This window comes from Eremothecium sinecaudum, chromosome V, assembly GCF_001548555.1.
Source record: "Eremothecium sinecaudum strain ATCC 58844 chromosome V, complete sequence".
NCBI lineage: Eukaryota > Fungi > Ascomycota > Saccharomycetes > Saccharomycetales > Saccharomycetaceae > Eremothecium > Eremothecium sinecaudum.
This window is the reverse complement of record NC_030896.1, coordinates 359,065-386,508: the sequence shown is the minus strand read 5'-3', so window position 1 is coordinate 386,508 and position 27,444 is coordinate 359,065. Positions and strand designations below refer to the sequence as shown.

The window sequence follows — 27,444 nt, the reverse complement described above, 5'->3', positions numbered from 1 at the left end:
ATCCATTTATAAGGCCGGGTAACAAAAAGTTTTTGAATGGAAGGGTGGCAAATTTATCAACATTGGTATATTAAACCAGTAACAGCAGCAGATTCATCACAAAACACTAACCATATCCAATTGCAAATGTCTGTTCAGCTATTGAACCCCAAGGCAGAGTCCTTGAGAAGAGATGCTGCTTTAAAGGTAAACGTGACTTCAGCCGAAGGCTTACAATCAGTGCTAGAAACAAATCTTGGTCCAAAAGGTACCTTGAAGATGTTAGTGGATGGAGCTGGTAACATCAAACTAACTAAAGATGGTAAAGTATTATTGACTGAAATGCAAATCCAATCTCCAACTGCTGTTATGATTGCCCGCGCTGCATCAGCTCAAGATGAAATTACCGGTGATGGTACAACAACGGTTGTTTGTTTAGTTGGTGAATTAATGAAACAAGCTTATAGATATATTCAGGAAGGAGTTCATCCAAGAATTATTACAGATGGATTTGAAATTGCAAGGAAAGAAACAATTGAGTTTTTAAATGAATTTAAAATTTCAAAAGAAAGCGAAGAAGAGATGGATCGTGAGTTTCTGTTACAAGTAGCCAGATCCTCTCTTTCTACAAAGGTTACTCCAGAGTTGACGGAAGTTTTGACACCAATTGTAACTGATGCGGTTTTATCTGTTCACGACAAGGAGTCGAGAAACCTAGATTTATATATGGTGGAAATCATGCAGATGCAACATTTATCACCAAAAGACACTACATTTGTGAGAGGTTTGGTCCTTGACCACGGTGGTCGTCACCCAGATATGCCAAATAGAGTTGAGAATGCGTATGTTTTGATTTTGAACGTTTCGCTCGAGTATGAGAAGACAGAGGTCAATTCCGGATTTTTCTACAGTTCAGCAGAGCAGAGAGATAAATTGGCAGCCAGTGAAAGAAGATTTGTGGACGAGAAGTTGAAGAAGATTATTGATTTGAAGAATGAGGTATGTGCATTGGGTTCCGACAAAGGCTTCGTCATCATCAATCAGAAAGGTATTGATCCAATGTCCTTGGATGTGTTGGCAAAGCATGGCATTCTAGCTCTTAGAAGAGCTAAGAGACGTAACATGGAGAGACTACAGCTAGTCACTGGAGGTGAAGCTCAAAATTCTGTTGATGATTTGTCTCCATCCGTTTTGGGCTACTCAGGGTTGGTATATCAAGAATCTATAGGTGAGGAAAAATTTACCTACGTCACTGAAAACAAAGACCCTAAATCATGTACCATTTTGATCAAAGGTTCTTCCTACCACTCCTTGGCTCAAACTAAGGATGCTGTTAGGGATGGTCTCAGAGCTGTCGCAAATATAATTAAAGACAAGGCCGTTGTGCCGGGCGCGGGCTCCTTCTACATCGCTGCCTCAAATCACCTAAAAAAATGCAACATGAACAAGTTAGGTGCAAAAGGCAAAGCAAAGACTGGTATAAATGCTTTCGCTGAGGCTTTACTTGTGATTCCTAAAACTTTAGTCAAAAACTCAGGGTTCGATGCATTAGACGTGTTATCCATGTGCCAAGATTGTTTAGAGGAAGACGAATCGATTATTGTTGGTGTTGATTTGAAGGCCGGTGATTCTTGCGACCCAACTGTTGAAGGTGTATGGGATTCATACCGTGTTATAAGAAACGCAATTACTGGTGCGAGCGGTATTGCAAGCAACCTACTTTTGTGTGACGAATTGTTAAGAGCTGGTAGGTCGACATTAAAGGAAGCCCCACCTCAATAATCTTCAGGCGAAGACAATACTAATAGTAGTACCTGTAAAATAACATAAACTTAAATATAGATTCGCTCACTAAGCGTTAAAACTATAACGTACAAGGTGATCTATTTAAATGTATGGGATTGACATTTGTTCACATCTATTTATTAGCAAGTATCCTTCACCATGAACAGTATTGAACAAGGATAAATACCGTGAAATAAAGTCTTATACAATCCATAGTTGCGCAATGTCTATGGATAGTGATTTTACTTTAAGGGATAAGCAAATATGTATGTTAAAAGAAATTTAAATACCGTTATTCGGTTAGGGTATTCCCAATTCCGCCCAATTCAGAAAATACTAACCTCAATATAGCCACAATTGAGAAAATGCTTCTTTTCAACTCGGAAAATCGAAATTCTGATGTTACTGCCAGTATTGATGATAGTGAAATGATTTGGAAGGTTTTGGTTTTGGATACCAAGACTACTGCAATCATCTCCTCAATTTTACGCGTAAATGACTTACTAAAGTCCGGTGTTACTGTTCATTCCCTTATAAAACAACAAAGATCACCACTACCCGATGTTCCAGTCGTTTATTTTGTCCAACCAACTGAGGAGAATATTGACTTAATTGTGGAAGATTTGAACAAGAATATGTATTCGGAATACTATATTAATTTCTCGTCATCTTTGAAACGAGAACTCTTGGAAGACTTGGCAAAGAAGGTTGCAACTATATCAAAATCATCGCGGATTAAGCAGGTTTATGATCAATATACTGAATTTGTTGTCACGGAGCCGGAACTATTCTCTCTGGATTTAAATGGAACATACGCCCTAATTAACAATCCACAATCTAGCGAGGATGCTATTATGCAATTGTGTGAGAAAATTGCTGATGGGCTTTTTAACGTTATATTGACAGTAGGCAACATTCCTGTGATACGTGCTCCAAGAGGTGGACCCGCCGAAATGGTTGCGCAGAAGTTAGAATCTAAATTGCGCGACTACGTTATTAGCACTAGATCTAACAATTCGAACAACGCTTTGGAAAGGTTTTTACTGTTGATCCTTGATAGAAACATTGACCTGCCAACTATGCTTGCCCATTCATGGATTTATCAGTGTTTAGTATTTGATGTCTTTAAGTTGTCAAGAAACACCATAAGTGTACCAAGTACGGATTCACAAGGTCAAGTCACCTACAAGAAAATGGATATCGAGCCTAAAGATTTCTTTTGGAATTCAAATGCTCATCTACCGTTCCCAGATGCGGTTGAGAATGTTGAATCTGCTTTGTCGGAGTATAAATTAGAAGCTGAAGAAATTACCAAAAAGACTGGCGTGAATAATATTGATGATTTGGATCCCAATTCTCACAATGATACCTTGCAAATACAGGAGGCCGTTGACAAATTGCCTCAGCTAACTGCTAAAAAGAACATTATTGATACCCACATGAATGTCTTGGCGGCGTTATTGAAGGAACTAGAAAACAAGGGATTGGATTCTTTCTTTGAACTTGAACAAATGACAGACTCAACGAAATTCAGACAATCATATCTAGAAATATTAAAGGATGGAAGGACAAACAACTTGGAAGATAAATTCCGTACTCTCATAATACTATATTTGACAGCAGCGGATGCACTTCCAAATGATTTTATAAAACAAGTGGTAGATTACTTCACTTCGAACAATTATGACATAAAGGCTTTAAATTATGTCTACAAATTAAGAGATATAATGAAACTATCTAATATGCCATTAAAAGCCGAAAATGGTACACATGTTCACAATACAGGATCTATTGGTGGGAATTCTGCGCAACTTTTGTCTGGGTTATCGAACAAGTTTTTAGGATTGACAGAAGGGAAGATTCAGGGCGGTGTAGGATCTTTGATATCAGGTATAAAAAAACTGCTTCCAGAAAAGAAGGCGACACCAGTCACAAACGTTTTGGCTTCTCTAATGGACCCATTGAACAGCTCACAAAGTAATTTAGAGGTTACCGATGATTACTTATATTTCGATCCTCGCGTTATGAGAGGTTCCCATTCACAAAAACCGAAGAGACAATCTTATAATAAATCATTAGTTTTCGTCGTCGGAGGTGGGAATTATGTTGAATATCAAAACTTGCAGGAGTGGGCTCATCAACAAGGCAACTCAAAGAAGATTGTATATGGTAGCACATCAATAACTACTCCAAGTGACTTCCTAAAGGAATTCGAGCAAATTAGTTGATACAATTGTCAAGGGCATATTTTATATTTACAGTAACAATAGAGTAATTTAGCTTTATTTCATATAAAATTTACATTACTTGTGCCCGAGTCCATTTGGATATGCAAATAAGAACGCTAATGAAATTTTATTTTTACACAAAGTATATGTATGTTGGTGTCTCACGCGAGCATATCAGAGACAGTGTATTCTTACAAGAAATCGGCATTAGATTCAAGAATCTTGGTTGACCTGCTAGCATCTAGGAAAAGCTGACTAGCTTCTTCAATGTCCTGAACTGAAATGTTGTTACGAGCTGCAGAGGCTGCTAGTATACCTGAAGGGGTCAATAATTGCAAAGCATACCGCAAAGATGTCTCAGTGCCCATTTTAGACAGCAACTCCAATCCAGCTTCATCTACCTGAAGGTTCTCAATCTTTGCTCTCTTGTCAATAATTTTTCTAATCTCGTCTTTGTTATAAGGCATTGTACGAACAATCAGCAATCTATCAATCAAATCTGGAGGTATACCATGAGGCGAAACGATGTCCTCAGTGCCACGGACAGTGGTCATGCCTCTGTTAGAAGCCAAGATAACAATTGGTGCAATTGAAGATTCCAGAGCCCGATTCAAATAGGTGAAAATCTCAATATCAAGCATGTTAACTTCGTCAATAAACAGCACACCTGGAACCAACTCAGCCACTCCCTGGTCAATATATTTAGCAACAACCTTGTTAACTTCTTGTCTTAATTTTTCAGTAATTTCAGTCTTCTTTGGCTTCATTAACTGTCCCATCATAGAAATTACATCTTGACCGCCCTGAGGCCTAGCATTTGCCACATCTAAATCGTGCAGTGTCACATCCTGGACAATTTCCTTCTTCTTATGAACTTCTCCTTTAGGCAGTGGAACGTACTCCTCTGCTTCCAAATCAAATTCCGTAGCATATGCATCAGATCTACCAACTCTTTTAACCGCTCCCGAATTCGATTCAATGTAAATAACATCTCCAACACTTACTTTTTCGCGCTGAATGCTCTCGTATATCGTAGGATCCAATCTCAACGTCTTAGTACCTTTTGCAGACTTCAATCCAACAATCACGTGAGAAATCGTCTTTCCATATCCACCAAGAGGGTTCTCTGCTTCTTCTGGAGTTAATTCCGTCACCTCACCCTCATAAACCTCCTTAGTCTCCTTGATCCTTAGGCCAATTGCCCGTCTAAAGTTTTCCATCAAAGCTTCTGTCTTTTTCACTTCAACAGAGTATAATTCTGACCCAACTAAAGGACAAAATGGAACTTTTGGTCCAAGTTCCTGCGTAATAGCCAATGCTAAAGCAGTTTTACCTGTGGAAGGGCCACCTGCAAGTAGAATCGCTCTACCAGACATCTTTTTGGCTTTAATAAGATCAACAATTACACCACATGCTTCACGTGCCTCAACTTGACCTACCAGGCCACCTTCTACCGGTTTTGCAACTCCAAATTCATCCAAACCAAGTCCTTTAATATGGGTATGAGCAGCAGTTCTAGCGCTTGCTGTAACAATACTAGAACTTGAATGTTCCTTAACCTCACTAATTTGAACCATTGACGAATATACCTCCCAAAGCCTTTAATTAATGTAGTGATGGCATCTAATCATTAGTAGCTTGAGATCTCCTCGTGACCTAATTATCAACTTTTTCAATTTTCAGCCCCAAACATCACCATACACGAAAAATCATTGTATACGAAACATAAATAGCCGACGAGGTACACTGGTGCATACACAGCAGTGTAGATGGTGTGAGCTCGAGAGTAGAAGCTGGAAAGGTTGCAGTAGTATCTAATAGTGAAATCCCTAGATATAACTCTTTTATATTTGCCGATTGGTGTTTATGTCCGGTGGTGGGTTTGCTGATGCCACTTGCCTATAATATTACCCTTTTTGGAAGTTTTAATAATAAGCACTATTAGAATTTACAATTAGCTGTATATTAAACGAACTTTAACCAGAGTTAGGGCGAGGATAGACTTCTTTGGATGATTATTGATGCATATGGTCCCGCTTAGTAGTTGAGAAGATGGTAGAACTATACAATATGAATGAACATAGTGTTTCACCTGTTAAGAATGATTTCCCAATTACTCCTCCCTCTAGTGTTGAGAAGACAAGACAAGGGGAAGCAATAGAGGTCAAAGATGCTGCATTAGCGAGAAAGAAGCTGCTGTTAGAGTTGAAGAAGGCTAAGCCTGTTGTCAAGCGCCAGCGGCGGTTGAAGTTTAGACCAGAACGGAATTTTGTGTTTGACATGGAACAGTACTTCAGCAACAGTACAGGAGAAGAGATGGCAAAAGCAGCGGAGTTTGTGAGGTACGCCTTTCAGTACAGTAAAAAAATTATAGTTGTTACTGGTGCTGGTATATCTGTTGCAGCGGGTATACCGGACTTTCGATCTAGCGAAGGGTTGTTTTCCACGCTTAAGGGTGGGAATGTGTCGAGCGGGAAGCAGTTGTTCGATTACAACCATGTCTACTCTTCAGAAGATTTCAGCATGGAATTTAATAAGATGGTTGTCGATATGCACAAGAAGAGCCAGGATTTAGAGCCTACGGGGTTTCACAGGCTTTTGAATCAGATAGCAGAAGAAGGAAGGATAAAAAGAATATATACACAGAACATTGATGGATTAGAAAATAAATTGAGCGATATATCGTCAACTCGAACATCGCCAAAAACTATTCCAAATACAATCCAGTTACATGGTAGCATTCATCATATGTGCTGCAATAAGTGTCATAAGGTATTTGATATGAATCCTGATTTATTTAAGTGCAATGAGGAAGACCACCGGGGGTCTATAATACCGTCATGTCCTGAATGTGAGGAATTTGAAACAGTTCGGCAAATAGCGGGGAAGAGGTTACAGGGAGTAGGGAAATTGAGACCTTACATTGTTCTATATAATGAGTTACACCCAATGGGGGAGATGATTGGTGATATAGTTATGAAAGATTTGAAAGCTAAATGCGACTGTTTGCTAATTGTGGGAACGTCCTTGAGGATCCCTGGCGTGAAAGCCATGTGTAAGCAGTTTGCTCAGTCTGTTAGATCTAGAAAAGGCATTATATTATGGGTAAACAAGGAACTCCCATCACAACGTATCCTGGATATGTTTGCTGGTGTGGACTTGGTAGTTTTGGGGGACTGTCAAGACTTGTGTAAGTTAGTTGGGGTTTAAAACGTATATAAAAACGCACGCTATTTTTTAATTAGTTGCGAGATAAATGCATTAGATTTACAGTTTAGAGTATCCTATTCATCATCTACATCTATAACATTCTTTGGCTCTTTAGGTTCCTGGCTTTCAGCCCACTGAGTAACGTCGTCGATGTAACTCAAGATGGTGGCGATATTTTCAGGATCTTTAGCCTGAAGGGGCAAAAACTGGACCATACCAAAATCATCAACCATGTTCGCAATTGCTTTATTCAGGCGATGGTATTTCGGATTAGTTTCCGCATTGGATTCCTCAGCCAGTAACATCGGATCGGGATTTAAAAATCGTTTCAGCTTTTTCTTACTATAATCGTCCTTAACCAAGTCAACTTTGCTTAGTATATTAATATGAGGCAATTCTAGTAGAATCATTGCAGCCATAGCACTTAGAGCTCCACTGAAGAATTTGGAGGTATCTACTACAAATGGGGCTTCTAATAGATAAGTAGCACACAAACTGAAGTTCATCTGATTTTGTAAGAAATGCACAATCTTGGGAAGCACCGGAATATGCGTATACAATTCGATCTGTCCCGGACAATCAAATATCAGATATTCATCATTATAGTCACCAATTTCTTCTTCCAACCAATCTAAATTGTTCAACAAGTATTCGAAACAGTATACAAGCGACCCGTTTGGACCTAAGCTTAGCTCCTCCATAACTTCTTCCAAGGAAATCAAGTCCCGTATATCTATGGTGAACTCATACTCTTGTGGATCAGCTGCTGGGTCCAAATTAACGATATGTGCTCTTCGACCAATAGCTTGCATATGAGAAATAATACCATTGCAAAAACTGCTTTTACCAGCTCCAGCTGGTCCCAAAACTAGTACTCCAACTCGGGACATTTATGTAGAGGCCAATCTGCGGTTTTACAGTGAAGAGGTTAGGTTTATCTTTTCGATGAGCTTTGTAATTGCGATGCCTTACTTTGTAATATAGCTTCTATGCATGGAAAATTCTAAACAGTAATATGATCACGTGAAGTCATGTGACTTTACATACCTTCCCAACACTCACATATATTAGCTAGCTAATTAGTGCTCTTGGAGGAGGTCTATCGGGGACGTTTCCTAGTGTAAATGACTGAGCTTTGAATAGATTGACAACATCAACTGGCAATTCCTCTATGGGTACGTTTTCTTCCTCTGTAGGCAATCCTAGAACGAACTGAGCAGGATTAGAAAATGTTGCGTTAGCAGGGGCTGCAGCAGCGTTAAAGGCATTTGTCGTTGTGCTTGTAGTATTAAATTGTGGCTGAAACATGCTAGATGGCTGCTGACCAAATGGAGATTGTGTACTCGGGGCGCTCTGGCCAAAAACTGTATTGTTAGTCCGGATAGACGTGAATGGAGATCCAGTAGTTGTTGGAGCTTGGCTATTGAAAGCATTTGGCTTAGTGGTACCAAATGGAGTAACAGTGGTACTGCTGATAGTTGCAAATGGAGATTGATTAGTATTCATCGGTCCAAATGGCGAAGCGCTTGTTCCCGCTGTTGTAGCAGGTGCACCGCCAAAGGGGCTCTTCGCAGCAACAGGATTTGACTGACCAAAAGTACTTTGTGTATTGGTGCTGCTAGTACCTAATTGACCAAAAGGAGATGAATTAAAAGCTGATCCAAAAGCCGGAGCCCCTGTTGGGGCTCCCCCAAAAGTATTGTTTCCACCAAGCCCAAAACCACTAGATCCAAATACTGGCTTCCCAAACGCTCCAGTAGTGCTAGCGTTAGGCGGGCTCATATTGGAAGCTTGGGAGACACCAAAAGCTGGTTTTCCAAATGCACTTGGGGTCGCAGCGTTCATGCCTGGAGTGGATGTTGTAATGGACGTATTAGCAGTACCGAACGCAGGTTGACCAAACGCACCGCCTGTACCCGCTAATGCATTATTGTTAAATTTCGGCTGCCCAAAAGCTCCCATACCAGCACTTGCTGTAGGATTCATACTGGGAAACGCACCCAGCGATGACTGATTGAAAGCTCCTGTTCCGGAGTTATTCATAAAGGAGGACGAACCAAAGTTGTTCGAACTCTGAAATGCGTTGTAAGATTTTCCAGTAAGATCAAGGGGATGCTCAATAAATGACTTCTTAGGAAATACACCAGTTTCTTTTACACTCTTAGTTGCCAATTGCAGGTAGCGAGCTGCCTTCTTACTGTTTTGCTTAACAAATTGCACACATTTATCCATATCTTGCTTCCTCGCAGCCATTTCTGCCTCGTACTCAGGTAACTTCATCTGCTTCGTCGATAACCAATGCTGAAATCTACTTTCTTCTGGGGAATAATCCCTATCAGGAATTAGATTCACTGCAGCAATACTAGCTACGCTATAACTTGACATTAGTGGGTTGATTTGAAATGAAGCTACTTCGTCCATATTTTCCGAAATAGCAGCAGTCCATTTATTCAGAGATGCATCACTAATGAAATCATTATACTTTTCAACATCCGTCTTTGAACTTCCCATTTGATTTTGATTATTTGAATTATTCGTGTATACATGAGCAAAATTGCATGCATTGCCCTTGTTACAGCGCCCCTGCTGAAAGTATTTACAAGGCTGCTTATTCTTATAATAGCTCATAATATTATCAATTATTTGAGATCTTCGAAATAATAGCTGCTTTTAACTTAGTATTTGACTGGCCTTTGCTGTTCTTTAATTTAACATTGAAAGCGTTCATATTTAATAAAAGTCATGTCGACGAATTTTAGATTCTATGAGTTTAAGGTGAGAAGAAGACACAAACAAAGTGGCTAATTGAAATGATATGTATCAACTGCGGGAATCATGTTGATACATTATATGTGATGTATTCAGGTAATCACATCAGATTGACTGATTGTTCGAATTGTCATATGGTTGTTGATCAATACGTTGAATTCGATAATGTACTACTATTTATTAATTTGCTTCTATTAAAGCCGGACGCTTATAGACATTTAGTTTTCAATTCGTTAGAAATGGGTCTACGGGACTACCCAGACTATTTTGACTATTCTAAAGGCCGTACTTGGCTTATTTATGCATACAATTGGATTATTTGGCTTAAAAAGTTTGACCGTCTAAATCGAATTTGGCTATTATTAATTACGTTTGAAGTATATTTAACGTGGGCTACTGCCGAAAAGAAGTGTGGTTATTATCAAAATTACGTGGAGACTTATAATGCTAAGCTTATAACGTATGAAGCGCTCAGCATGAGGAGCCCGTTATACCAATATACGTTTTTTGCATTTTATGTTTTAGGAGATCTTACATGCCTGCATAAAATAGTTCATTATTACTTGTTGAGATGGTCTAAATGGGGATCCCAGTACAAATATGCCAAGGATATCATCTCTTATACGATGTTGTTATCTTATGGAGCGAAAATATTTCCAATATTAATGTTGATATGGCCGTATGATGGATTGGTTTCGACGAGTATTATTAAGTGGATCGCGAATATCTATATAATCGAGTCGTTGAAAATTGTGACCAATAAGCCATACCTCGAGATTGTCACATTGGTGTGTTTTGTATCCTTAATTCGGTGTGTGACAGTTAAACCAATTATGGCCTTCTTAATCTCTAAGGGAAATATAACGGTCTTCCTAAGTTACTTGCAAGGCGAACTCGGGTTATTCAAGTACAGGTTTCTTACAAAAAGAGATATCTTTCTATAATCAGCGATCTCGAATTGATTAGGAATGTATAGAAATATAATGCATACGAAACGCTCTTCATTAGTGTACCTAGGTAACGATTACTCCATCAAAGGACCCTCTAATGGGGCTACAAGGTAAGGGTATTCAAAATTCTCTGAGGAATCAACAGTTACGCAGCTATTAGCGTTTATGCGCTCATTCTCTCTGATAGAGCTTAGTGCAATGAACTGCGATAGCGGAATATAGTTTTTCTCAAAATCCCACAGGAATGCTATGGTGACGAAAGGTAGCGGAGCCAAGCATGAAGACAATACCCAACCACCCTCGAAACCTGCCAATGTACCAGCCATTGTTAATTGGAATAGCAATAAACCCATTATCACCCTTCTGTAAACTAAAGGCCAAACTTTCCCTGTAGAATGCGGCAAATGGTCCGTAGCATAAATTAATTGGTACTTGTAGACATAGTATCCGATAATAAAATAAGCTAAACCCGAAGCTAGAATTTTTGTGCTCATGACACTATAAATAAGTGTAATTAGTAGCACAAGGATGGATTGAGGAAGTTGTAATCCGAAATTGAATATCGGTGGATTATACAACTCCCGTCTCTCTCTCGGAGTCTTACTGGAAATCTTCACATAAGGAAAACCAATCAGGGAGCCTACTAATAACAACTTGAATGGAAACATGCCAATACCTTGCAAAATTATTAAGTCCACATAGAATAAAGAGAATTCTTTAACAGTAGTTGCTAATTGATAAGCTATCTTAGTAGTATCGCTCAAATAACCCCAATAATTTGAAGCGGTTCCCGCTAAAGTGAAGACTAAGAATAGATTAACAAAGATATAGAAGAAGTTCTTTGACACTAATGATATCTCTTCTTCGCTGTATGAAACCAAACCTTGGCGTTCTGTTAAGGAGGAATACAGATATGGGATACCAAAATTGAATAACGTGAAAATATAGGTTGGCAATAATGCGGTAACAATATTCTCAGCCCACTTATTGTCCTTTAGAAACTCTCCTAAACCTTTCCAAAACTTGGTAATAGTTTTAACATTCAACAAGGTTGCCAATGTAGATACTGGGATAATCCAGAATATGCTAAAAATTCCAATAAAAATCGTGATTGAATAGTTCTTTATCAATCTCTCTTTCCTAGACAAACATACGTTTTCCCACTTTATGTCATGAGGAGCAGGCGCAAGTCTAGCTATGAAGTAATGCACTCTTGGATCTAGCACAGCTTGTGCAGCCATTTGTGCATTGGCGACTGAGTCCATTGTTACAAAGGCCGTAGGAGTCGGCGAGTAGTGCTTTTTCCGAGCTTGCACGATTAGTTCATCTATGAACTTCAATTGTCCATATAGGTAGTCTATAGCATCAACTTCTTCTCCAAACAAGTTAAATAAACCAATTCTCATTCTTGGACGTTTAGAGCGTTGAATTTCATTAAGGGGTGCATTTTCATCTACTTGTGCATCTTCGGAGCCAACTTGGCCGTTAACTTCAGAATGCGTAGCAGCTACCCCTGCCTGGTCTCTAGCCCTCAAAGAATATTCTTCTCTATTATTGGTTTCAAGAATCCTTAATTCTTCCGGACACTCACTTATTTTATGTTCAAGTTCATTCAAAACGTTCTGTCTATACTGAAACAAACGGTTCAAAGATCCCCATTCTCGACATATGGTGATCGAGGCTACTTTACCAATTCCTAAAGCCTCAATTCTTTTCTTTAATTCTTCCTCATTTCTAAACTGCATTGGTATACCCGATAGTCTAATAGTCCGGTCCGTGACGGTATTTTGTCTCCCAAGGTACTTCTGTCTGGAACTAACCACAAGCTTTGTCTGGTTCAATAGCATATGCAAAGCTATAAATGTGAAGAAGAACGTAAAGATAACGTACATCCACAAGTATATTTCCGCTCGCTCCGGACCAGCAATATGATCATCAAACCCTGGGGTTGTTACGGAAACACGATTTAATATAGATGTTTGTTTGTTATCATCGTCATTCCCATCATCATATCTTCCAGTAAACTTATACCTTATAGGAGATATAATAGTCATTGAAATAAAACAATATATGCTTAGTAGCTTAATGCTCATCTTGAAAAAACCTAGTAACACAAAGGCGTCCAATCCAGCAAATTCAAGCACTTGATCATCCGTAATATTGTAAAGTACAGGGAGCCAGCCAAATAAAGACTTCTCATTCCAACTTGGGAGGTTCGGCGCTTTATATTTCCTACTAGCGTATAACCTGGGAAATTTTCTTAACATTACAGAAAATGAAATAAACGCAAACAAACCTAACGCCGAAGCAATCATTAACTGCGTAGTGACAACTCTAGCGGTCGGTTTTCTGAAATCATCTGTATCATTTCTATACTGATATTTAACTAGTGAATTATCACCAGTAAATATCAGCGTACTGCTGACTTCCCAAAGCTCACTTAGCATTCGTTATTGCTATAGCTTTTTGTTTATTCTTCACCAATAATATGGTATAAAGAAAATAAAAATCACAAATGGATCAAGGTGTAGGTGTAAACGTCTAAATCAAAGTATGGAACACGTAATGAATTATTTTAGGTGTTTATAACTGAATCACAGCACTCGCATTTCAAATACATGAAAGCAAAAACACATCAACAACAGCACGTGATAGTTGACCGGGTAACAAAAACAAATATCATGAACGCCAATATTGGGCCAAATTGTGTAAGTGGTCTATTACTAACGGCAATAGGGCATTCACGCTCGCATTGATTAGGTTTTGGAAGTGGAGAGTAGCTTGTTCCTCGGACATATTTAAACATAATTTTTCTTTAGTCTTTAGCATCGCACCGTCGGGGTCTATTTTGATATCTGGGAGATCGGATGTCTTCATCAATTCAAATAAATTTAAAATTAAACTTGCATTTCGTCTTAAAATAGAGTAAGCAACGAAGCAATAGCTCCTGAACTTATTGTAATTATCTGACTCTGCACCTCCAAAAGCTTCGATTATTTGGGGAGGAAGTTTCATTAAAGGAGGGAAAGGTTTCGGATCACGTCCTAAGATATATCCAAAGTCAGCATGGAAAAACTTGCCGTCAGGAGTTATTAGAAGATTGTCTAGATGCCTATCACCCACACCAAGAATATATGTAATCACACAGTAACCAGCGCATGATTTCACAAAATTATCCATGACCCAGTCCTGGACTCCTAATTGTTCATTATCATCGGGGAAGTTGCTGCGTAGAAATGGAAGTATACCATGATACTTACTCAATATGTTTGCTAGAGTATCATTAGGTATGAATTCAATACCACCTTCATTTTTACCAGTGGCAAGAATCTTATAGGGAGTGAGTTTTAAATCTACATTTTCGTTTTTGAGCAACGCGTTCATTAGCGTTATAATTTGAACAATAAACTGATCTTGTCTAAGGTCGTCACCAACTTTGAACATTATGGAATAGTTATGCCTATCCTTTGTTTTGAATGTAATCTTAAGTGGAGATAGTGAACTTTTAAATACTTTGCAGTCTTCAGGAACTACATCAACCACAATTATTTCTGGCGCGATAGGCAGTGATACATTATTACCCTTTAAAAATGGTCTCAGTTTAGAAACCATCAGATAGTGGAGAAGTTCCTGCTTCCTTGGTGTTGTGTCCTTCAGTTGCCTTATTTCGTAACAGCATTCTTTCATGATATCGACGAGCTTCGTTTGATCTTGAATTTGTTGACGCTTATCATCTGATAGCCGTGATAGAAAGCTATCCAATATATGTACCAGATGTTGATTGCCGCTTAGTTCTGACTTTAGATACCAATAGAAAAAATTAGTCAACCTATTATTGTTCATAACTCTTCTAATTAAAAATTCTGCCAATGGTGATATCACCACCGTACTGTCTTCACCATTGGATGCTGTATCTGACCTATCTATACTTTCCCAAGATGCCATCATATGAGGTGTGACCGATTTAGATGCATTGGTACCATTTTTACTTTGATCCATTGTAACAATAGTAAAAGTACTATTAGATTTATCTGACCACGTAGAGGAACTTTCAAAACAAACTGCCTGCACCAATTGAAGCAGATAAAGCTCCAGCTCCTCATCTGAAGCTTTTTTTAACCTATTTACTGCGTATGACCTCACAGAAAGATTTTTGTAAACAGGCCCTAAAAGTTCAATAGCGTCATCGATATCTATTTCTGACCATACATCTATCAAGTCCAAAACTTCTTTCCGTTCACTTTCTTCAGCCAAATTTGTACTCTGTAACAGCTTTGTGAGAGCAGTTTTGTTATTAACTAAGTAATATCGATATTTCCACACTAACCCTTTCTCATGCGCCGTGAGCTTGGTGCATGGAGGATATGCTATAATTTGGTTTAGCATATCACGTTTCTTTGCGTCTGGCTTTAATTCACGATCCAAAGTGGAGCTCTTTGAAGCTCTCTCCAGCCTGCGGAATTTTTCCTCTACCACATCTGTGTTGTATTGATCAGGATCGTAAAACTTGCGCGTAGATTCCTGGGCCTTCCCAACAGAAATCTTGGCTTGAGTACCTTGTTTGTTTTCTATCGCCTCACTTTGGTTTTCAAAGTTATGCAGGTTGGGTATATTTTTCTGAACATCAGGATTTACTGCTTCAGTGTAGACAACTGGCAGTTCGAAGAACGGAAACTCTATTTTTAAAACGAAGAAGTTCTTTGGTAGCACCGTTTCCTTCACTATTGTCTCCAATTTCTTGAACGCTAGAGAATCAAGCCAGTCAACCGTCTTAATTTCACCTTGATCATACTTATTCAGTAGATTTTGGACGCTATCAACCTCAACCTCACATGAACTTGGGTTATCATATTGAAAACGGATCGACTCTCTTCCACGCTTCAACGTACAATCTAATGCGGAGAAAATTGAAGTTTCTAGGCTTGCAAACTCGCATTGATCCTCACCGTCATATTCCCAAATCTTAATTTTTAAAGCTGAGTTTCGGTCTAGTTGATTAATGTTTATAGGAAGTACAAGCCACTGATTCCAAAACCGACCCGTCTTGAAAGGAACAAACTGTGTAAAAACGGGTACTGTTAGCTTCCGATTCCTCTCAGTATCAATGACCTGCACCGAAACAAATAAATCACTAACAGAATTTAAGTTAGAGCATTTCTTCGCTAAATGAGGCTCGGTAAATTTCTGTGAAGGTCTAAGCAACTGTTTACAACCTTCTAGAGCCACAATTTTAATTCTTAAAGGTATATTGAGCTCCTGAGATACCACAAAGGTAACCGTCTGACTACTCATATGATAAAACTACTGCCAATTCTCCAGTTTGATCTAGTAAAGAGATTTATCACTTTTATTAATATAGTCTTCAGTATAGATGATAATCAAAATCAACACACCCAGACATTTTAACTTAACATACAATACCTGCCTAAAGTTCTTCTTTAAGGTTAACAAAATATTAAAGATTGTTCTATAAACACCAACCGCAAAGTGATAAAAATCACCTGCACAACAATAACTATTTACAAGGGATTATCTCCTGATCTCAATTCGTTGCAGGATGAAGCGTGTAAAATCCGTTCCAATAATCCAAATTAGTTGATCCAAGGTGGCATTTGAATATTCATACTTCACCAACGGCGAACATTTCCACCTGAACGTCTTCTATTTGAATTGCTTTTGTTTTTGTAAGAACCACCATTGAGACTACCAACAATTTCAAATATGTCATGGGCATATCTCATATCATTCGAAGAAATGAAATTACTGATATCTCTTCCTTTAACTATGATTTTTTTGGATTCATCACCTAGAATCTTACCGTATGAGGATGCAATGTTTTTGTAAACATCGAAAGGGAAATTATAAATGCTTGCACGACTTCTATAGTGAGATAAGACACTCAAAATACTGGCTTCCAGATCATTACGGATTTCCTTTAGGTTGTCAAAAGTACTAGCAGCTATTTCATTCTCAAGCACAAACTTCCTCTGATTTTTAATAACGGTTTTAGATTCCCTTTTCAAAATGTCCAAGAAATGCAATTCATCCTCCATCAAGAACATAATAGCCTCACCATCCTTACCTGCTCTAGCAGTTCTACCAATTCTATGCACGTAGTTTTCGACTTGCGTTGGAACACCGAGTTGTAAAACATGAGTAACGTTTGGGAAATCCATTCCTCTTGCTCCAACATCAGTAGTAACAAAAACACCGTTGGATAACCTCTTAAAGTCCCTTACAATTCTCTCTCTACGATTCATAGACAACTTGCCGTGCATTTCCAAAACTCTTAAATTTGGGAGCACACGCTCAAGCATGGAACTGTATAGGGAGACCATTTTAACTGTTGGCAAAAACAACATTGCCTTTACTTGCTTACCAGTAGCAACCAAGTCGTTGAGCTCCTTTACTACTGCAACTAAACTCGAAGCAAAGTCTTCAGAAAGAACTAAGCTCTGATTAATTTTTTCATGTGATTGAGAGTCTTCCTTACTGACAGTATTAATGTAATAACATGTGTCCTTGTTAATAATATTTCCGGCCAATGACTCAACTTTTTCTGACAAAGTAGCAGAGTACAGCATAGTTCTTATGTGTTTCTTTCCCTCCTGATTCAGTTCATTTAGCCTCTCTGATATCGTCTCAAGCTCAGACTTGAACCCAATTTCTAACAAAGTGTCGGCCTCATCCAACACCTTTATGTCAACGTTTGTGAAGAACTTTTCATAGTTTTGCAATAAATCTAACAATCTACCTGGAGTTCCAACCACAATATCCGGCCTCATCGATTGCAATCTAGTCACATTCATTCTCATACTGGTTCCACCGACACAAGAAACGGTGGAGAGGTAGGAAAGCTCACGGCTCTGATCCTGCAACTTATGTATTTCAGACTCTATTTGTAAGGCCAAATCTCTTGTTGGAGCAATAATCACAGCTTTAACGCTACCATGGGTCTTCCTGGGACCTCTTCCTGCATTGAGAAGCTTCTGCATAATAGGAATCAAAAAAGCCATTGTCTTACCGGTACCGGTCTTGGCACGCACAACCAGGTCTTCTGAAGACTTCAAAGAAGGCTTAATAGCGCGCTGCTGGACAGGCGAAAGCTGCTTATAGCCTAAACCCTCAAAAGCGCGCAGGATAGGCTTGTCAAGCAAACCTTCATCAACCATAGATTTAATGCTCACATTCTGGTAGTTCTCTTCTTCATCAAATGTCTTTAAATCAATATGACGTTCCGGACGCTTGTAATCAGCATCCCTCAGGTACACATTATCACGGGATCTGCTCCTGCTGTTTCTCATAGTGTAGTGACGATTAGTGTAATTATCTGGTTTACGGTCATTGTAATTGTCTACATTACGGTCATTGTAGCGGTTGTCAGATCTACGGTCATTGTAGTAACGCACACTTTGAATAAACACTCTAACAGTGTTGATACCATTAGAACTTCCACCAATAACGCGGGAAACCCCGAGTACTGGGACTAACTTAGCACTGAATGCCCTCATTATACCTTCTTTGTGAGTAAAATGTTGGGTAGTTTATGCTCATCGGACCTGCTCTATCATTGTTTTGAGATCTACAATTTATATATAGTATTGACAAATGAAAAATTTTCAGACCTTGAAAAAGAAAAAACAAAAAGTAAACCAGCAAATGTGGTGAATCTTAAAAGGGGAACGCACCAGTTACAGCCTTCCAAGAGAGCCAGAAACCTCTCACCCAGTCCTGAAACGTGCGCTCTTGCATGTCTCTTCCCAACACGCAAAAACGGCGTTTTGTACTCGGAGCGGTGTCACCGCACACGGTAGAGGTTACCCTGCCTTGAGAGATACTGCTATAAGCCAGCCGTTTGGCTTCTCAATAACAATGAAACTACAAACTTGTAAATGGCAGACCACTTGAGCGAATAAACTTGAGAATCGTGCTGGAATAAGCCTAGAGATATGAATTCAATCCCGGAGAAAGTCAATATTTCTCATGCGATGCCCTCATCAATGATTAACGTGATGAGGGAGGATATAAAACAGTTTCAACAAACTAAGGAGTTGGACCAACAGCAGATGGATAAAGTAGATCATTATATAGACCACTTAGACTCTATCTTTGCGCAGTTTTGTAAAGACAACGAACATGTTGAGAAGAAAACGGCAGGAGTCACGGATGCAGACGTACAACTGTTCCAAGGGTTAAAGAAAATGTATTCGAATTATATGAACCAATTGAGTGACATTAAGAAACGCAAGGTCGAAGAAGACCAGGAATTCCACGCAGACAAGCCGCTGGAGTATATTTTAGATGAGTTACCGTACTTGCAGCCTGCTGAACGTAATAGGTATATTAGCACCTTACTCAAGGAGAAGGTATCCTTTTCTAAAGACATGAAATTATTTGACGGCATCGCCAACTTGTGCTTACTAGACGGATCTGTGAAAGATTACCTACGAACATATAAGTATTTGTTACAGAGTGTTGGATTTACACAGGAAGAAATCTTAAGTAGGATTCCCTTTCTTGCCGATGACTATAGGCCATCAGAAGCAGCAAAGAGGGAATCAACGCCGGATACGCCGTTGTCATCTGACGCCCTCTCTCAGGACGCAAGTAATGATTCAACCAATACGAATAGTACTGCATCTACTGCCATAAGCTCTACGTCCACATCTTCTAATTCGGAGTCAAACGAGAGACCAGACGAAGACAGGAAGAAGAAGATTTCTTTCTCCAAATACCTAAAGAAAGACGCTTCAGAACCAGTAAAAAGAGCGATGTCGCCTGATGACCTTGCACAGCCTATAGTGAAGAGGCAGAAATTCGACTGGCCGGTGTCAATAATCAAGGATGACAAGAAGGTAAAGAAGCAGCGGTCGATTATTCGGTTTGTTGATGATTCCAAGCTTGTTACTGTTTTTGGGGACGATCTTCCTGACACCGGCGTCATAACATCACCCGATAGATTAAAGAAAATTCTCAATCCTTATGTTGAAGGTGAACCAAGGGAGTTTATATTGGAATCATGGAAAAACCAGAAGGCCCGTAAGTTGATCATCGATGTGGGGATTATTGATGATTCAGATATTGCCGAATCTAGAAATGGACCTGTGGCAATAACATCTAAAGTTCCGCCCAGTTACAGGCTGAACTTTACCAAATTCAGTGATGAGCTGGCGAAATCCCACAGGTCCCCAGCTGAGGTTGAGGAAGACGAGCATGATTTAAAAAATCACAAAGGAAAGCAAAGGGGCGGTAAAGGTCCTATAATTGTCAGAGCATTCGGTAGAAATGCATTATTATTAAAAAAGGATAGAGGAGGACTTCCATATAAAAAGGTGCCAGAGGTCCGTAAAAACCTGTATCCTACAAGACCCGATGACGATTATACCTAAATGCTCGTTTCCTAGCATTTGACTTTTGCTGTTAGAATTAAATAGGAGTTAATAGTGAATAGAATCAATGTATCAAGTACACAAGCATACTAAAAAACTGCATTTGACACATCTATATATATATGATTAGTGATTTCATCCCTTTCAGATAATACCTAGCGCCTGGAAGTTCCCTTCTTGTGTTTCACCTTTATGTTAGCTGGTCTGAACTTCTTCGGATAGACAACTTTCCTCACCTGCTTTCGCTGCCTGATCTTCTTGGCACAGTAACGTGTATACCACTTCGATAAAATCAACGATAGTGCTGAAATGATTCCAAAAGGAATGAAATAATGAAGAATAACTGTGAGTATAAACGGTTTCATGTACGACACCACGTTGTCTATCTTTAAATACAGTGTCTCCAAATTATCGTTGTTTTCAATGATAAAGTTAGATTTCTCAATTCTTTCTTGCATAGAAATCTGAGAGTTAATACGATCCAGCGCTTGCTCCTTAGTTAAGTCTGGGTTCCTTAGCATAAGCCTTTCTATTTGTACTTCTTTATTACAAATCACACTAATTGTGATACCACAGAAGACATCCATGCCAGATTCGAATAGTAACGGTACGTCTAGTACACACATTGGATACATCCTAAGGTAATAGCCCACTATCTGAAATAATATTTTTCGCCTGACTTCAGGATGAGCTATCGCATTTAATGTTTTGCGTTCCTTAGGGTTTGCAAATATCCAATCGCCCAACACTGGCCTGTTTAATTCACCGTTTGGTAATAGTAAATTGGGAACTTTAGAACTGAATTCTTCTACAACCTTATAATAAGCTGACTCACCAGGAGCCATAATCTCTCTAGCAATAAGGTCTGCATCTATTACTGGGATCTTGTGTTTTTCCCTAAATCTCTTCGATACAGTTGACTTACCGCATGCTATGCCACCAGTTAAGCCTATAACTAGCATCCTGAACTATAAGAATGCTTTCTGCTGATAATATAACCACTAAACCAACCAAAGTACCTTCTAATTAATGCTATGAATGGTATATAAGATTGTATAGTTCGGAGGATTTGCGATTTTGTGTTTGCGGTGTGAAGATGTAAAATATTGAAAAGTTTAAACATGTTGGACCTAAAGCAATGGCCACATTAAGATAACAAAAAAAGATCCCGCTAACGGACAAAGAAAGACGCTATGGTGGCTAGAGTATACGCATTGGGCTCTCAGCCAGTAGCTCATTTTTTGGCATATGAACTTGCAAAGCTTCCAGTTCAACCTAAGGTTCCTCAGGTGGTTTTAGTAATGTTTGATGAGGCGCTGATGAAGCGATTTCTCAATTCCGATTCTAAGCTTACAATTGACGCTCCCAAGGGTAAGAGCTTTATGCAGTTTATGGGTTCGTGTAAACCTCCTATGGATAATAATGGTGTCCTCACTCCTATGAATAATATAATAATTGGCGAAAAAAGACATAAGTTATTCACCAAGGAGCTCTCAAAATACAAAGATAATGTCGGTCCGTCATCTAATATTTTACTTTTGAATCCTGCATTAGGCTGTGAGGAATATATAACCAAGAGTCTATGGCCGAACTCTCCTGGAAGGCCAAATCTGCTTGTTGGCATTATGGAGAAGCGCGGTATTCTGCGCGATGGGTCATTTGGAGTGAGGATAAAGAACGATAATGAACCGCATCCGCTACGAATTAGTCTGACGCCTTCTAGTATCTACGAATATGACGATGCATCGAACAAACAGCAGCTCCAGGAAATGTTGGATTCTAATGAGTTGGTTTCACTGTTAAATCAACTTAACTCTGAAACCAATTCCCTTGTGAAGCCTATATTCTGCACATATGGAGAGCATCTGATTCAAAGATTAGAGAAAGTAATAATTGATTCATGTATCGAGCCGCTTGCAGCTTTGTACGATTGCCAGACGTATGGAGAGCTACTCATGGTTGATCACCTGGAAGATGTATTGAGAACTCTTCTGCAGGAGCAGCTACTTGTAATAAATCATCATTTCTTTAAAATCATCAAGAATATGCCGCAAGGCTTTGAAACCTTGAACTATAGAGCATTATATCAGAAGATCATGAACACCGTCGAGTCACTGGCGAAATATGCCCCTAGAGTAAGACTTGATATCACACTTCTGCATGACCCCGACATGACTGCGTTAAATGGTTACATTCATTCCTTAGGAAAGCTCAAAAAAATACCTGTTCCTGTAAATTATGCCATGTTCAGAATTCTAGCTGGCAAGGCTGCTTTCTTTAAAAAGAGGGCGTTATCGAGTAATTATTTGTGAAAGCGGTACTAAAACTATAATCTACAGAGATGCGTATCTATTATTGACAGGTAGCCCTGGTATAATTGGACAATATTCTGAGCACAAAGTCCGTCCGCTTCGTGGAGATTTGATATTTCCAATATAATATGCTCGTAAGATTTCTTCATGTTTTCTAGCATTTGCCTTAGCAAATGACTGTACTTTGGAGCGAAATACTCGTCTGTAATATAACCCATCATATATTTTGTTACCCTTGCAACGTCATTCGTGGAAATAAGTGCCAGTACAACCAGTAGCCGGAAGCTAATCTCTTCAGATGCTATTGAATACTCACCCCAGTATCCTTTGTCTTTCAAGAAGGATACATGTTCCTCTTTAGTGATCATTTTTTGAACCAAGTCAGTTACGTCTATATAGTTCCATCCGTTGCATGGAACAGTAAAACCATACTCATTTAGAAGGAAGTCATTTGAGTGAGCGCCGTAGTTTAATAAGATTTCGTCGCCCTCGTCCCTATATTCATGTTTACCAGTACGGATATTAAATTGGTCAACAACAGATATATTTCTTTTTGTAGTTACAACCTGAGGATAGCAATGCTCATCAACTATCGTGGTATGGTTTAGAAAGTCAACGTATGGCACCATAGTGAAATTGTCCACAGCATTTCCTTTCAGCGGTATTTCTGTATACAAGCACCGCGAGTTGATGACGAAGTATATATGTAAAAACTTTTCAAATTGTACCTCGATTGATGGTATATCATGATCATTAAACTGCTCGTTCCATCTCCTTAAATATCTGCTAATCACACTCCAGTCGCTCCGAACAAGATCAGATATCTTTTCCATGTGCAGCAAAGAAGACCTCGGCAGATAAGGTAATAAAATCTTATTTGGAGAGTCAGGCAGGCAGTTATAATATGCCGGTATGCATCTTAAATCATCAGAGCTGGGTAATATATCAAAAAACGGTTCCCAATATGATTTATGATTAGAAGACAAATATGGTAGCAAAAACCATTCTGCCAACAGATATAAGTTCACCAGTTGAAATGAGCTTAGCTTTAATAGTTCTGAAGTCTCCAATATGCCATACGCCTGTATTCTAGGGTCATCAAGGGAAATATTACGTTCTTTTTCATCAGCATTGGGAGTGACACCAGCAACTTTGATATTTGAGTTAAACTTAGAAAGATGGTGTAGAATAGTGTGGAAATTCAATTGCAAATTACTTGGAATCGAAATTATAACTTCATTCTTCTTCAACTCACCGGACTTTAAAATTACTCCTCTTCCAGATGATTCTTCATGTGTAATATCGATTTTATCAGAAATATAGACTGTTTCCGATTGTAACAACCACTCTATAAGCCTTACAACTTTATGATCAGACATTGTAATCAATATTACCTTTGCAACGCTAGCTTTACAGTACTATAGGATTAATATGATCAAGCAGCTTCATTCATCTCATCTCATCTCATCTCATCTCACCGGTAAGTTTAGAAATTTTTTAACACGGGACTTGAAAGCAGAACTTACATTCATATTATACAAGATACAGCTCGACCTCTGAGATACTAAGCATGATTCACACTATGGGTCTAGCTTTCAAGTTGCACTTTAGAGGTGGGTTATTAAAACAATTGGTTAGAACCCTTCAAACTGCTAAAACATATCCAGTTAACTCCGCTGCGAGCAAGTTAAAACACATTCACTTTACAGAGTTGGTTCCTTTTGAAGCTGGTCTTAAGTTACAAGAGTATTATGTATCCAAATATTTGGAATTGAAAAGACTTACATCAAAGAATCCAAGCCAGAATTTGCATGAAGATAATTCAAAAACTGGAGAATCGCTTGTCACTGACACTACACATAATAAAATAACCCCACTAATCCTTTCATTTCAGTTTGAACCTACATATACAGGTGGGAAACGCATAAAAAGATCAATTACTCCGGAAGAGATAAGCAGTTATGAGAATTTTATACCTGAAGTCCAGAAAGGAAACAAAAAGCCTAAGTTTGTACAAGTAGAAAGAGGAGGACAGGTAACCTTCCATGGTCCAGGACAAATGGTAGCATATATCATTTTAGATCTAAAAGGGTTTCACAATTTTCCAGCAAGATGCTTGGTATCAGCTATTGAAACTGCAACTATAAATACATTAAAGAATGTCCCCAAAAACGCCAATCAGACTCCACTAGGTTTGAAGGCAATTACAACTAATGATACCGGTGTATGGGTAAACGAGAAACAGAAGATCGCTAGTTTGGGCATTAACGTGAGAAGATCAATTACATCTCATGGGTTATGTATCAATGTGAATCCTGATCTTTCCTATATGGATCGGTTTACTATGTGCGGCCTTCCAGATTCGGAAGCCACATCTATATGGGAAAAGGTGCCAGATGCTACTTGCACGGTTGATCAGTTGGCCGTAACATTTGTTGATGAAATTGCAAAGCTGCTTGGGGTCAAGGAAATAGAAAGGATTTCTATGGATGAGATACAGTTATAGAGAAATAGTTTATTATTTACTACAATAATTCGATAATGTAAAGCGCGCACATAGAAGTGGAACAATTTACATATTATCGAGAAATTTTGGTATACTAGTTTCATGCTGCACCCTTACACAGTTAAATGCAATGCCACAGATGTCTCGTAAAATATTGGCCATCAAAACAGTTCGCTTTTGGTTGTAAGATATTTCACTGCAAGAGCAACAACACCGACACTGATTGTGCCAAGAACTAGGAAACCCTTGAAGTCGAAAACTATGAGTGACGGAAATTTTGTTAGATGTTTCAAAGTACTATATTTTTCCCGAGTTAACGTGTCTTTTTCGAATTCTTTGGATAATTGTGAGTTCTTATATTTCTCCACCTCTAAACGCGTATTCATATCCTCTAATTCCCTGTTTAAGCTCTCTATTTGCTGATTTGCGGCTGCAGAACTTTGCTCCATGGCTTCTTTCATATCATCTTTCTCTTTCCGCAGTTCCATTAGTTGTGCATTGTATTCCTCAACCAACTTCTCTTGTTTCTCATTTAATTTCTGTCGCAACGTGAATTGTAACTGTACTAGTTTGGAATCATTTTGTTCTATCCGAAGCTTATTCAAATAGTCTATATTATTGGTGTAGTTTATTAGGAAGTTTTCCATAGACTTCAACTTTAAATATTCTGTTTGCTCCAGGGTTAGCTCACTCACTAGCGTCTTAATAACATTGATTAGGTTTGGAGAAGTTCCAATTGAATTATTAATAAAAATGCCACTTAGTATTTCAGTCTCAGATCCAAGAACCGCCTCCTCAAGGTCTAAATTATTTACGTCACCGAACATAGCAGCCTCAAAAGCTGCTCTTTGGGCATTCGATGCAGTTAAGTGTACAGGCTCGGGTCGCGCTCCAGAAGATTTGTAGTTTGCACTACCCTTACCATTTGTCGCTTCAAAATTCTTAACAATGCTAATATCCTCATGAATTAATGGTATCACCGAAATATCTTCAACTAATGCGCTTATCTTCCTATGTTCAAATTTGGCGTCTATGTCTGTTCCCAAATCAACTATATCACCAACTTTCAACTCAACATCCGACTGTCCAATCCGTGTCCCATTTATAAACGTCCCATTGCTTGACTTTAAGTCCCGAATATATATAGCTCCAGTTTCTGGGTCGCAACTTAAGGAGGCATGATTCCTTGAAAGAACACGAGAGTCAAAATGCCCGTTATCGGGCCTAACATGGGGCTGTCCTTCACCTTGCCCATTAACCATACAGCTACCAGCAGCTACACCTCCACCACCATTATTATTGTTGCCATTATTGTTAACAACCGGTCTTCCCAATTTTAAACCATCCGGTTTGAATGGTACAACAAGGAATTTTGTTTCAAAAGTACCGTTTAGCGACTTGAAAACAATAATATGCGTATACTTATTACGCATTGGTGGTCCTGTTATTGAGCAACTCCCAGCATTTGCTTTAACTATAGGAATTCCACTTGAACTTGTGGGAATATCAGCAGCTGCCTGTGGAGGCGATGGTGGTGCTGATGAACCGTTACTTTTGGAGTTCGATCTCATCCTAGCCATTCGAGACCTGCTACTCGCATCATCGCCTACCATATTGATAAATTTACACCTCCTCAAAGTATATAACTATTAATTCTCTTACGGTTTAATCGGTTTTGCGACTGCAGTTATTTTTAAAAAGCTGAAACTTCTAAACCAAGTTACCCTTGCCAATTAATGCTATAAGAAGAGCGCAACTAGTGCTATAAAAGAGGATCTTTAAAGCTTTTTAGTTTCACTAGACGGGTTTCGATGGGTGATTCGTTGCAGTTAAGTTGCTTGGCGCTGGAAAATAGCGTTGGCATTCTTCAGGGGACTTTAGATCGTCTAAAACAACAAGGTACGCACAGTACAAGACTAAGAAACACGCTTCTAGAGCCTAAAAGAGTATTTGAGTTGGTTTCAGAATATGATTTGCAACGTGCGAGATTGGACTTAATTGAAGACGTTGAGCCTGTAGTGGATAAGTTATGCAGCAAGCTTGAAAAGTCTCTTAACAAGCTCGAAAGAGAAAGATCTACACTGCAGCAGACTTATGAATTGAACCAGCTGCGGTTAAATAATAAGTTTAGCACTGCAAGTAGGCGTTTCGGTGGATCAAAGAGGTTTCCAGTTGTTATGGGGACTACAACTAAGGAGGAACTTGACCGTCTGCGACAATTGAAGAGCAGAAAACAAGCACTTGCTCGTGAACTGGAAGAACTGCAGGCGCAAGAAGATAGCTAGAAGCTATGTGGTATTTCGATATACATGCGGG

The 27,444-nt window shown here is 38.9% G+C and overlaps 17 protein-coding genes across 17 annotated transcripts; 8 read left to right on the top strand and 9 right to left on the bottom strand.

The window, feature by feature from the left end:
• Window positions 1-36: 36 nt before the first annotated feature.
• Window positions 37-1,761, top strand: CCT6 (chaperonin-containing T-complex subunit CCT6; the record flags this gene model as incomplete). The annotated part of the gene is made up of 1 exon (XM_018132599.1): window positions 37-1,761. One exon carries the CDS (start codon window positions 37-39, stop codon window positions 1,759-1,761), a length of 1,725 nt encoding a protein of 574 aa, XP_017988120.1.
• A 226-nt stretch (window positions 1,762-1,987) lies between these two features.
• On the top strand, window positions 1,988-3,992 carry SLY1 (syntaxin-binding protein; the record flags this gene model as incomplete). Its single annotated transcript, XM_018132600.1, has 2 exons — window positions 1,988-2,030; window positions 2,116-3,992. 2 exons carry the CDS (start codon window positions 1,988-1,990, stop codon window positions 3,990-3,992), a joined length of 1,920 nt encoding a protein of 639 aa, XP_017988119.1.
• Window positions 3,993-4,183: 191 nt separating this feature from the next.
• RVB1 (RuvB family ATP-dependent DNA helicase pontin) lies at window positions 4,184-5,569 on the bottom strand (the record flags this gene model as incomplete). Its single annotated transcript, XM_018132601.1, has 1 exon — window positions 4,184-5,569. One exon carries the CDS (start codon window positions 5,567-5,569, stop codon window positions 4,184-4,186), a length of 1,386 nt encoding a protein of 461 aa, XP_017988118.1.
• Window positions 5,570-6,044: 475 nt separating this feature from the next.
• HST4 (NAD-dependent histone deacetylase HST4) lies at window positions 6,045-7,202 on the top strand (the record flags this gene model as incomplete). The annotated part of the gene is made up of 1 exon (XM_018132602.1): window positions 6,045-7,202. One exon carries the CDS (start codon window positions 6,045-6,047, stop codon window positions 7,200-7,202), a length of 1,158 nt encoding a protein of 385 aa, XP_017988117.1.
• Window positions 7,203-7,276: 74 nt separating this feature from the next.
• On the bottom strand, window positions 7,277-8,092 carry GPN3 (putative signal sequence-binding GTPase GPN3; the record flags this gene model as incomplete). Its single annotated transcript, XM_018132603.1, has 1 exon — window positions 7,277-8,092. One exon carries the CDS (start codon window positions 8,090-8,092, stop codon window positions 7,277-7,279), a length of 816 nt encoding a protein of 271 aa, XP_017988116.1.
• A 181-nt stretch (window positions 8,093-8,273) lies between these two features.
• Window positions 8,274-9,830, bottom strand: NUP42 (FG-nucleoporin NUP42; the record flags this gene model as incomplete). Its single annotated transcript, XM_018132604.1, has 1 exon — window positions 8,274-9,830. One exon carries the CDS (start codon window positions 9,828-9,830, stop codon window positions 8,274-8,276), a length of 1,557 nt encoding a protein of 518 aa, XP_017988115.1.
• A 182-nt stretch (window positions 9,831-10,012) lies between these two features.
• ARV1 (sterol homeostasis protein ARV1) lies at window positions 10,013-10,915 on the top strand (the record flags this gene model as incomplete). Its single annotated transcript, XM_018132605.1, has 1 exon — window positions 10,013-10,915. One exon carries the CDS (start codon window positions 10,013-10,015, stop codon window positions 10,913-10,915), a length of 903 nt encoding a protein of 300 aa, XP_017988114.1.
• Window positions 10,916-10,995: 80 nt separating this feature from the next.
• Window positions 10,996-13,368, bottom strand: CSC1 (Csc1p; the record flags this gene model as incomplete). The annotated part of the gene is made up of 1 exon (XM_018132606.1): window positions 10,996-13,368. The coding sequence occupies one exon, from the start codon at window positions 13,366-13,368 to the stop codon at window positions 10,996-10,998; it is 2,373 nt and encodes a 790-aa protein (XP_017988113.1).
• A 232-nt stretch (window positions 13,369-13,600) lies between these two features.
• VPS34 (phosphatidylinositol 3-kinase VPS34) lies at window positions 13,601-16,213 on the bottom strand (the record flags this gene model as incomplete). The annotated part of the gene is made up of 1 exon (XM_018132607.1): window positions 13,601-16,213. The coding sequence occupies one exon, from the start codon at window positions 16,211-16,213 to the stop codon at window positions 13,601-13,603; it is 2,613 nt and encodes an 870-aa protein (XP_017988112.1).
• Window positions 16,214-16,548: 335 nt separating this feature from the next.
• Window positions 16,549-18,432, bottom strand: MSS116 (ATP-dependent RNA helicase; the record flags this gene model as incomplete). Its single annotated transcript, XM_018132608.1, has 1 exon — window positions 16,549-18,432. The coding sequence occupies one exon, from the start codon at window positions 18,430-18,432 to the stop codon at window positions 16,549-16,551; it is 1,884 nt and encodes a 627-aa protein (XP_017988111.1).
• Window positions 18,433-18,870: 438 nt separating this feature from the next.
• REF2 (RNA-processing protein REF2) lies at window positions 18,871-20,310 on the top strand (the record flags this gene model as incomplete). Its single annotated transcript, XM_018132609.1, has 1 exon — window positions 18,871-20,310. The coding sequence occupies one exon, from the start codon at window positions 18,871-18,873 to the stop codon at window positions 20,308-20,310; it is 1,440 nt and encodes a 479-aa protein (XP_017988110.1).
• A 155-nt stretch (window positions 20,311-20,465) lies between these two features.
• CAB5 (putative dephospho-CoA kinase) lies at window positions 20,466-21,272 on the bottom strand (the record flags this gene model as incomplete). Its single annotated transcript, XM_018132610.1, has 1 exon — window positions 20,466-21,272. One exon carries the CDS (start codon window positions 21,270-21,272, stop codon window positions 20,466-20,468), a length of 807 nt encoding a protein of 268 aa, XP_017988109.1.
• Window positions 21,273-21,503: 231 nt separating this feature from the next.
• CBS2 (Cbs2p) lies at window positions 21,504-22,622 on the top strand (the record flags this gene model as incomplete). Its single annotated transcript, XM_018132611.1, has 1 exon — window positions 21,504-22,622. The coding sequence occupies one exon, from the start codon at window positions 21,504-21,506 to the stop codon at window positions 22,620-22,622; it is 1,119 nt and encodes a 372-aa protein (XP_017988108.1).
• Window positions 22,623-22,636: 14 nt separating this feature from the next.
• Window positions 22,637-24,001, bottom strand: RKM2 (protein-lysine N-methyltransferase; the record flags this gene model as incomplete). The annotated part of the gene is made up of 1 exon (XM_018132612.1): window positions 22,637-24,001. One exon carries the CDS (start codon window positions 23,999-24,001, stop codon window positions 22,637-22,639), a length of 1,365 nt encoding a protein of 454 aa, XP_017988107.1.
• Window positions 24,002-24,192: 191 nt separating this feature from the next.
• Window positions 24,193-25,128, top strand: LIP2 (lipoyl(octanoyl) transferase LIP2; the record flags this gene model as incomplete). Its single annotated transcript, XM_018132613.1, has 1 exon — window positions 24,193-25,128. One exon carries the CDS (start codon window positions 24,193-24,195, stop codon window positions 25,126-25,128), a length of 936 nt encoding a protein of 311 aa, XP_017988106.1.
• Window positions 25,129-25,289: 161 nt separating this feature from the next.
• On the bottom strand, window positions 25,290-26,741 carry AW171_hschr53042 (HEL172Wp; the record flags this gene model as incomplete). The annotated part of the gene is made up of 1 exon (XM_018132614.1): window positions 25,290-26,741. One exon carries the CDS (start codon window positions 26,739-26,741, stop codon window positions 25,290-25,292), a length of 1,452 nt encoding a protein of 483 aa, XP_017988105.1.
• A 198-nt stretch (window positions 26,742-26,939) lies between these two features.
• Window positions 26,940-27,413, top strand: SPC19 (Spc19p; the record flags this gene model as incomplete). The annotated part of the gene is made up of 1 exon (XM_018132615.1): window positions 26,940-27,413. The coding sequence occupies one exon, from the start codon at window positions 26,940-26,942 to the stop codon at window positions 27,411-27,413; it is 474 nt and encodes a 157-aa protein (XP_017988104.1).
• Between the last annotated feature and the right edge of the window lie 31 nt (window positions 27,414-27,444).